This window comes from Trichechus manatus, unplaced genomic scaffold, assembly GCF_000243295.1.
Source record: "Trichechus manatus latirostris isolate Lorelei unplaced genomic scaffold, TriManLat1.0 scaffold00161, whole genome shotgun sequence".
Taxonomy (NCBI): domain Eukaryota; kingdom Metazoa; phylum Chordata; class Mammalia; order Sirenia; family Trichechidae; genus Trichechus; species Trichechus manatus.
The window spans coordinates 4,074,008-4,083,527 of NW_004444097.1; the positions used below are offsets into that span (position 1 = coordinate 4,074,008).

At 38.7% G+C, this 9,520-nt stretch overlaps 1 protein-coding gene across 5 annotated transcripts in view; it reads right to left on the minus strand.

Moving 5' to 3' along the window:
• CEP152 (centrosomal protein 152) overlaps positions 1-9,520 on the minus strand; it is a 102,981-nt gene that overhangs the window by 60,087 nt on the left and 33,374 nt on the right. For all 5 annotated transcript variants that reach the window (XR_002825615.1, XM_023740652.1, XM_023740654.1 and 2 more), the window contains 2 exons: positions 3,198-3,345; positions 967-1,058 (listed from right to left, as the gene is read on the minus strand). Coding sequence is in view for 4 of the 5 variants with exons in the window: in XM_023740652.1 (XP_023596420.1) it covers positions 967-1,058; positions 3,198-3,345 (240 nt within the window). In the remaining variant the exon portion in view is untranslated. The remainder of the gene's footprint in view (positions 1-966; positions 1,059-3,197; positions 3,346-9,520) is intronic.

The following is a 9,520-nucleotide window of genomic DNA, read 5'->3' on the forward strand; positions in this document are numbered from 1 at the left end:
ATATATGAAAAAACCCGTCATTCTATCTATGCTTCAAAATTTATTCTAATGATCGATAGATGGCAGAAAATCTTCTTCAAATACGTTATTAGCATATATTATAATTTTATTTATAATTCTCCATGATGGACTACAAGCTGTACATGGTATACACTTTTAACCAAAGCCATTGGGTTTCACTAATAGGTATACTGTACTACTGGTAGAACCAAATGTAGCAAATGGATCAGAGGTAAACATTCAGATAAAAAATAGTACTGGCTTAAAAAAAAAACAACTGCTATAGTTAGCAAAAGTGACCCAGAAGCCCAACTATAAGAGTGGCTATAATATCAAGTCCATCACAGAGGGCTGCTTTACAGATCAAAACAAAAAATGCATCTAAATTACATTTATAGTTTTCACTCACATTAATATTCCTGCACCTAGACACAGCAACCAGCGGCCAGCATGCAGAAGTTTCTGAGCAAACTGAATTAATTAATCGATGAGCAAGAGAACCTGAGTAGTTAACCTCATGTCTCCCTCTCTGACATTGTCCTCCACAAAAAGCACCCCGTGAGCTGAGATGCCGATGTAGCCCTTGCTGGCTTATGAGACGTAAAGCTGACTGGCAGGCCAACAATGTGCTGTACTTCAGACTGAAGTGGTAAAAACGCAAAATGGCTCTTTCCAGGATTACATGGAAACAGAAGCAGTACTGCAGGACCATGTGAGACCAGCGAATGATGCTGCTCGGCTAAACTGCATGTTCCTCACGCTTGGAGACAAGCTCATCTTTTGGACAGTCCCATAGAGGAAAGGACAGGCCATGTGAGGGAGATGGCCAGGCTCTGCAGTTAGGCAGACCTGGGCTTGGCCACCCAGCAGTGTGGGGAAGACAGAAAAATCTGAGGTCCAGAAAGGTGACATTATCATTGCCTAATTTAGTCACCCATAGAGTCTCTTCTAAGCCACAAAACTTACCTGAAAAGCCTTGTTCATGTTTTCAGTCATCGTATATGCCTTTTGTGCTTGCTGCAGCTGTAGCCGTAGCTGAGCCACCTCCTGTACTGAGCCTATGGGGGAAAGCATCGTAGAATACACTAAGTGTAAAAGGACAAAGTACCTATGATCTATAGAAAAACTTGAATCCACTGAGGCTACAGAAGGTGGAGTCCTGCTCTGATCATCACCATCTTTTTAGGCGCATAAAGATGGACAGCTAGCAGCACCCAGAGGCCTACGTCTTGGTCGAGACACTCCTAGGATTTGGCATGACTTCCCCCTTACATCCATGGGGCAGACATGGGCTACTGTGACCTTGCTATGAACCAATCAGCCACATCTACAGACCTCAACACTCCAGAAGTCCCTCAGTAGAAGCATAATGTTCCAACTCATAGAAAGACAAAGAAAAACATGCTGAACCCATTTCTACCCTTCCAATAAGATAACTACATCTTGCTGCCTTTAGCTTCGTTCTAAATGCTTTTATTTCCACCACCCCAACCTCTATATGTGAAAGGAGCATATTAGGGTTGTGTTTCTAAAACTTTAGTGACCTAATATTTTAAAAGTACTAGGAGAGGTTCCCATTTAAAAGGGACTTTATTAGGTTTCTTCAAAAGAAAATGACCATCCGGGAAATGGTTAAGCAAAATAATGATGGTGTATTATGCAACTGAAGTCATATTTTCAAACTATTTAACAGCAAGGAAAAATGTTCACCAAATAACACCATGTGGGAAAAATGGATTAAAAACCAAACAGGGATTAAATGGGAACTTAACCTGCTGTGTAAACTTGCACCAAAAACTTTTTTTTTTTTTTTTAAATTTATACACAGCTTGGGTGTCGAAGGTTATAGATTTCTAATCTTCTACTGGATTTCCTTGGCTAATGGAATGTAAGAAAGTTGTGAAAGGAAGCTTTTTCCCCATTAATAAAAAAAAAAAGAAAACCCGCTGCTGTCGTGTTGACTCCAACTCACAGCGACCCTATAGGACAGAGAAGAACTGCCCCATAGGGTTTCCAAGGAGCGGTCAGTGGATCCAAACAGCCGACCTCTTGGTTAGCAGCCAGCTCTTAACCACTGTGCCACTAGGGCTCCTTCTTCCACATTACATTTATTATTTGTAATAACTTCACATGTTTAGCTTTAAAGTCTCTTTGTCGTTCGTATTATGACACCATTCCTCTTAAAAGAAAAACTTAATAGTAATAAAATTGAACTTAACTACTAAGTAGCAAAACAAACAAACTTAACAGTGAGCAGGGAGCTAAAGAGAGTATAATGCAATTTTGCCACCTCCCAAGCCACAAAACATATTTAGGCAGTCCTTGACTTTAATACTTCCAACTTTTGAATAAGCCACTCTTTCATGCATTGTACCATCATTCTGCCTTTCACATGCCAAAGTCTGACTTTAATATACCAGTTAACGAAAACCCACTGAGCTATTTTCACAGGGGCTGTTAGTCACCAGCAAACAGGGTAGTTTTGTCTGTACAGTACTGTTTGAGCAAACACCTGACTATTCTATTGCCTTTTATAAAAATTAATAAGAAATAAAAGTGCTGTTGAATCTAATAATAGGAAGCACAAGTCACAAACTTAATACCACGGAGAACTTACTAGAAATCTTAAGCATGCCAAAACTAACTCTCCAGCCACAACTGAATACAGTGGACTTAAACCAGTTAAGTGGCTCCACCATTGTGAGGGAAGAAAAAAAGTAAACAAGTTATATAAAAGCGTAGAAATGCATCACCAAAGATTAGGTCTAAAAAAGTAAAATACAATGGAATTTTATAATCATTTTCAGCTTTTAAGGATATAACTTACCTTATAACATATACCTTATTGTCTGATTTTTGCACATTCAGCTTTAGTATGTTTTCAGAAATGCGCTGTGTACAAAAGCAGGGAATTGTCTATGTATGTGCATTCATTTCATTTGAAAGAAATACACCCAAATGCTAATCAAAGTTATCTCTGGGTAGTAGGATTATTAGTTATTTTTACTTGTCTATGTTTTCCAAATTATGTAATGAAAATACAATACCATTATAAGTATTAATGTTCTAAAAAATAAAAAAAACTAGTCACCAATTAATTGTCTTTCCTGTCCCTTGGAGATATCTCATAAGTTAGAGATCCTATGTTCTCTGCATATTACGTTATTGGGGAGACAATAACCCAACCAGACACCTACCTGACTGCAACAAGCTGGCACACTGCTTTTGACTCTCCTCTAAACTTCTGGTCAACCTGCCAATGATCTCAGTCTTTTCTAATTTGGTTGCTTCTTGAATCCTTTCCAGTTGTTTTATGTGATCTTTCAAACGAGAGCAAGTGTCTTCCTAAACAGAAAAGGTGTACAAAAAGTCATTTTCATTTTCAACTATTAAATATTCAATTAAATTTATGATACATAGTTAGATGTTAAGTTAATATAAAATAGTCAAATGGCAGCATCACCTCTTATACAGGGTTAAGTGCACAGGATTGGGAGTCAGGAAAACAAACTTGTGTGGCCTCGGGTGAGTCATTAATTTCTCAGTTTATTTCTTCTTTTGTAATTATGCTAAGAAAGGTTGAATTAGATGATTTCTAAAGTACCTTTCTGCTCTACATTCACAAGATGCTGTTACTCTAAAATCAGATTGTATTCAAGCCAAAAGAAATTTATTACATCTCCATTTACATTATATACTGTCAGTATAAGCGTATGTTCAGCATTCAATCTGTATGCTGAGCAAATAATCAGAGAAGCTGGATTATACGAAGAATGTGGCATCAGGATTGGAGAAAGGCTCATTAACAACCTGTATTATGCAGATAACACAACCTTGCTTGCTAAAAATGAAGAGGACTTGAAGCACTTACTGAGGAAGATCAAAGACCACAGCCTTCAGTATGGATTACAGCTCAACATAAAACAAAAATCCTCACAGCTGGAACAATAAGCACACCATGATAAACAGAAAATACTGAAGTTGTCAAGGATTTCATTTTACTTGGATCCACAATTAACACCCACGAAAGCGGCAGTCAAAAAATGAAAAGACACTTTGGGCAAATCTGCTACAAAAGATCTCTTTAAAGCGTTAAAAAGCAAAGATGTCACTTTAAGGACTAAGGTGTGCCTGATCCAGCCATCGTATTTTCAACTGCCTAATATGCATGTGAAAGCTGGACAATGAATAAAGAACACCAAAGAAGAATTGATGTCTTTGAATTATGGTGTTGGCGAAGAATACTGAATATACCATGGACTGCCAGAAGAATGAACAAATCTGTCTTGGAAGAAGTACAGCCAGAAAGCTCATTAGAAGCAAGGATGGTGAGACTTCATCTCACTTACTTTGGAATGTTATCAGGAGGGACCAGTCCCTGGAGAAGGACATCATGCTTGGTAGAGGGTCAGCAAAAAAGAGGAAGACCCTCAACGAAATGGAGTGACACAGTGGCTGCAACAATGGGCTCAAGCATAGCAACAACTGTGACGATGGCGCAGAACACGGCAAGTGTTTCGTTCTGTTGTGCACAGGGTTGCTGTGAGTCAGAACCAACTCCATGGCACCTAACAACAACAACAGAAGTGTATGTACACATACTTAGGCAGACCACTTTGAATCATGGAATTTGTACCCTAAAACAAGGACATGGATAAATACATGAAACTCACTCTATTCCACCAGCCAGAAGTAATCTTTCTTCTGAACTTTTTTAAAAATCTTTTATCTATTTCTCCTTTATGTTTCCCTTCTTACTTTCCCAGATGTTACTTCTCTTAGTAGTCTCCTTGAAGGTGCCTGTCCAGTGCCTTAAACAGAGCAAGTGTTTCAATAAACACTTGAAAAATGAATTGCAAAAACAGGCAGGATAGTGTGTGTGTATGTGTGTGTGACTGTATGCAGATATACAGAAAATATAGTGTTTGGGAATAATGAGCCATGGGAGTCCCAAGCCCAGGTAGAAGGGGGCTCGTAAAAGTCATCACCTCTCCTTCAAAAAAGGCCCGCAGGCTGAATCCCAGGCAAATGGTGTAGCGTGGGAGAGGCAGGGGAGAGAATTAAGAAAACTGACTACAGTTACCTGAAAAAGTCTGAAGAAAATAAGTGGTAAGGGGAATATTAAGCAAGGGCTTGAAGCAAAGAGAAGGATTTGGGGCCTGATCCACAGAATAACCTAAAGCCCTATAATGCCTTAAGGATACTAACACAGAAGTTCCTTTAAGGGCAGAGGTAAGAGACTCTGAAGCCTCCCATTTGAGGTTAAAAATTCATGTGAATTTTATATTCTCTTCCATAATGTAAGAAGCTCTGGTGGCACAGTGGCTTGGCTGCTAACTGAAAGGTTGGCGGTCGGAACCCACCAGTGGCTCCATGGGAGAATGATGTGGCAGTCTGTTTCTGTAAAGATTACAGCCTTGGAAACCCTATGGGGCAGTTCTACTCTGTCCTAAAAGGTTGCTATGAGTCGGAATTGACTCAATGGCAATGGGTTTGGTTTTATTTTTTTGGGTATTTCATAATGTAACTGTGTTTGCTTTAAAAATTTTTTTCTCCCAGATTTTTTAGCAAAATGAAACTCCTGGAAACCGGTCCATGTTTATTCATTCCTGCAAACCTCCTGGAAGACTGCTGCGGAGTCCCAGGCCAGCTTGAGAAGCATGGTTCTAAGGTGCCAAAGTAGCACAGCAAACACAATGAGTGAGCTAACACTAAGGGCAGTATGAACGTGTGTGCAAGAAGGGGTGGGGGACAGCCAACATTTATGCGCTAGGGAGGGCACAGCACTTTCTACAAGAGGCTGGGGACTGGCAAAAGGTGAAAGAAAACAAGGCAGACGTGAAGAACATTGTGAAGAAGGAAAAGGCAGGACTGGTGATAATTTGACTATATGCAACAATCAACCATGGTGTTTTCTGTTGACAATTTCAGAGCCTCATAAAACTGTGAACTTTTAATACCAAAATAAATAAATAAGCTAAGGAGTTCCACCCTTTCCATGATTAGTTTGAGTAAGAACAGAGCTCAAGAAGGGCAGACATCTTTTAAGACTGAATGAGACAAGTGTGATGATACAGAAGTAATAGCTAAATCCACGGGCACCAAGGGAGCTGAATAGGGTTTTGGTACACAGAAAAGTGAGGATTAGACCGTCTGGATGTCTGGAGGAGTCTCTCAGCCCACAGACAGTGCTTAAAAGTGGAGCTTTAAATGTAACCCTAAAGGAAGGGTGAAAAACAGACCAGGTATAGGTCTTAATATACAAGCCAAGGTCCATAAAGGGTGACTGCTTTCACCAGAAGCTGAAGATTTCAAAAAGACCAGAATGAGGAAAGGTTTTATACCACCGAGGAGATGATCCAAGAGCTGGGTAAGTGCCACTTCTCTGAATGGAGGAGGCAGAAGGCACCTTGGAGGAGAGGCTGTAGCAGAAGTTTGCTATCAGAGAGTTCTGTCGTCAGGGGAACACCATGAGCTCCAAGAAGTCTATCTCTTCCCATGTTCTCTGTCACACTAAAAAACCCCAGAGGAACTCAGCCAAAATGGAAAGAACTGATAGAGTATACTGTGAATGTGCATACTCTTTTCTACCCAGAAAAGCTGATGGCTTCAAGAACACACTAAATTAACAGTATAATTTTACAAGTCATATATTTCACAAAATACACTAGTTAGAAAGACATTTAAAAAAAAAATCCAGCTGTATCATGGAATAGCACTCCTCCCATTACATAGTTGCTTTATTGAATTTTGTCTTTCAAAATATAATTAAACATAAATAAAGCTTGTTTACATCCTGGTGCTTAGCTTGGTATGTTGAACAGATGAAATAATGATTAGTCTAGAATGTAGCTGTAATCCATTCCTACCAAGAACAACTTCATAAAGCAATGATTTTCAACTTCTGTGAAGGGAGACATGAACCTCCTGGGATATCTGAATATGCTCATCGGTCTTGTCCAGAAAACTGCATATACTCACATGCAAAAGAAAATTATACTCGCAATTTGAGATTATTCATGGGCTCCCTGGAGATACCAGGTTAAGAATCTCTGTAACTAGCAAATTTTTCTATGTGTCAACGTCGACTCCATTCACACTGTGTACATACAATACATATACATGTACACAATTGTGCGTGACGACATGAGAGCCACCCAAAACCTAATGCTGGCAACTTTATTCAGGCTCATCTGGGTAAATTACCCGGTCATTTGTACCCCACTACTATTTTCCAAGAGTTCTTTTATTTTTCTTTGTAATCTGTTGAATGGAGCGTACTGAGAAAAGGTTTATCTGAAAGGGAAACATTTTGCACCTCTTCAATAACTTCTACAAAGAAAAAGAGGGCAAGAGGCGAAATGCAGTGTGTAGGCATCGTTACTGGTTAGGTAAGAAAATCTAGATCAATCGCTCTGTGTAGTGCACACCTATGCACTTTTCTAATTGTAGGCAGCTATCTCCCTAGCTTCTGGGTAATTTTACAGCACCTTCCGCATCAAGAATCTCAATTTGGATTCTGAGATAGTACAGATTAAAGCTAGTTACCTTGACTTTAATAAAAATTACTGCTGAGCCAATTGATAGCAAATTGACAGCACAAAAGAGATACCATGAGAAACATTCCTAGAAAGAACAAGCTGTGAGAACTCTGGAATCACCAATTTGCAAAGTAACTATGCAATTGTAAGCATAGGCTACCATCAGTCCTACATTCCCTAAGCAAACAAACAAACAAAAAAATTCCATCACAGAACAGTGGGAAAAGACCTTAATCAACAGCTTTAACTTAGTCTGAAGCTCAGTCAGTACAGAGTCAAGACTTCGTTCTGTCTTCTAGTCCAGGGTTCTTTCTTCTACTGAGGGAAAGTAAGAATGGAGGATGGAGTGGGCACAGGAGTGGAGTTCCTTCTAGCCCACCCCTATGTAACTGTGTCTAAGTCAGCACTAAATGGAGAGATCTTCCAATTAACCCAGTAGGGAAAGCCACCAGACCCCCCTCTTTTCTAGTCATCCAAGGAGGTCCACTCTCCAACTAACTTTAATGCCAACACCCAAACACAGCCAAAATTAATAAAACTATATCTTAAATTATATTTACGTTTAAATATTCTATAAAGGAAACTTCAATAATTTGGCATGGTTTCATTTTTCCTCACCCTTATATATCTTCCACACTGATCCAAATTTTAAATATTTTCCATATAAATGGAATAAAAACCTAATTAGGAAAATACACCTAATCAAAAAAATCACATAAATTCATATGAAAGTAAAATGGTACACAAATAATTTGGGGTTCATCCATAATTCAAGATTATATTTGCCACGATCCCTTCAATTAATTAAAATAATCAAGAGTAGGTAACATAAACTCTTCTAATTTTTTAATAATATATTTTACTTTTATTATTAGGGTGAACATATAAAATTGCCAATAATGCAATCTTACATGGTTCTACCTAAAAGCATGAAAAAATTTAGAGTCAGCTGTATAAATAAGAAATAACAACCTAAATCAGGATAAATTTTAAGTGTGCTGGGATTTTCCATACCCTTACATCTTATTTTTCTTCTCCTCTTTGCCTGGGTTAAATTAATTCTGAAATTACATTAAGAAAAATGCACTCTAAATGAAGCCTAGGGATTAAGAGCATAAGCAAACCCACCAGCTGACTCACCCTTAGCTTAAAAGATTTTATCCCCTTTTGGGCAAAAATAAAAAATTGACGTGAAATATGCTCAAGCTTCAAGTCTACATGATTTTAGACCAGACTTTCTTCCCTATCTTATTAACTATCTCAAAATGACCTCTTCTCCCAAAAACTATTTCTAGACAGTCTTTATTGGCAGGTTAATGACCAAATTCTGGGAGACCCAAGAAGCGCCTTCTACTGGTTAAGGTCTCAGGACAACCTCTTAGGTTCAGGCTAGCTACCAGCACACTCATTCATTTCCATCTGGATTTATTCCAGGGAAATGACCATTCATATACTATGAACAATATGTATGAATACTCTACAAATAAAAAACTAGTGACTTGAGCATTGAGAAAGTACAAACCAATCCCACAAGAGGAAAGAGTTTGGAAATTATGCCTTCAGGATGAATACATAGACAAATCTTTGACTTTTAAGTTTCATGCACAACCTGACAGAGCAGGAGAAAAGTAGGGTGCAGAACTCAAATCTTAGTAAAAATACCAGATTTAATGGTTTGATTGAGACTGGAGGGACCCCGGAAGACATGGCCCCCAGACTCTCTGTTAGCACAAAACTAAAACCATTCCCGAGGCCAACTCTTCCGACAAAGATTAGATGGGACTATGGGGCATAAGATGATACTCGTGAAGAGTGTGCTTCTTACTGGTGATAGGAAACCCAAGGTTGAGTAAGGATATTGCTGATGTGTTGTCAGATTGTTATAGGGCAACATGTGTAGTAACTGTTAAATGAGAAACTATTTTGTTCTGTAAGCCTTCATCTTAAGTGAGAATAGCAGCACAACTGGAAGAGCGTAG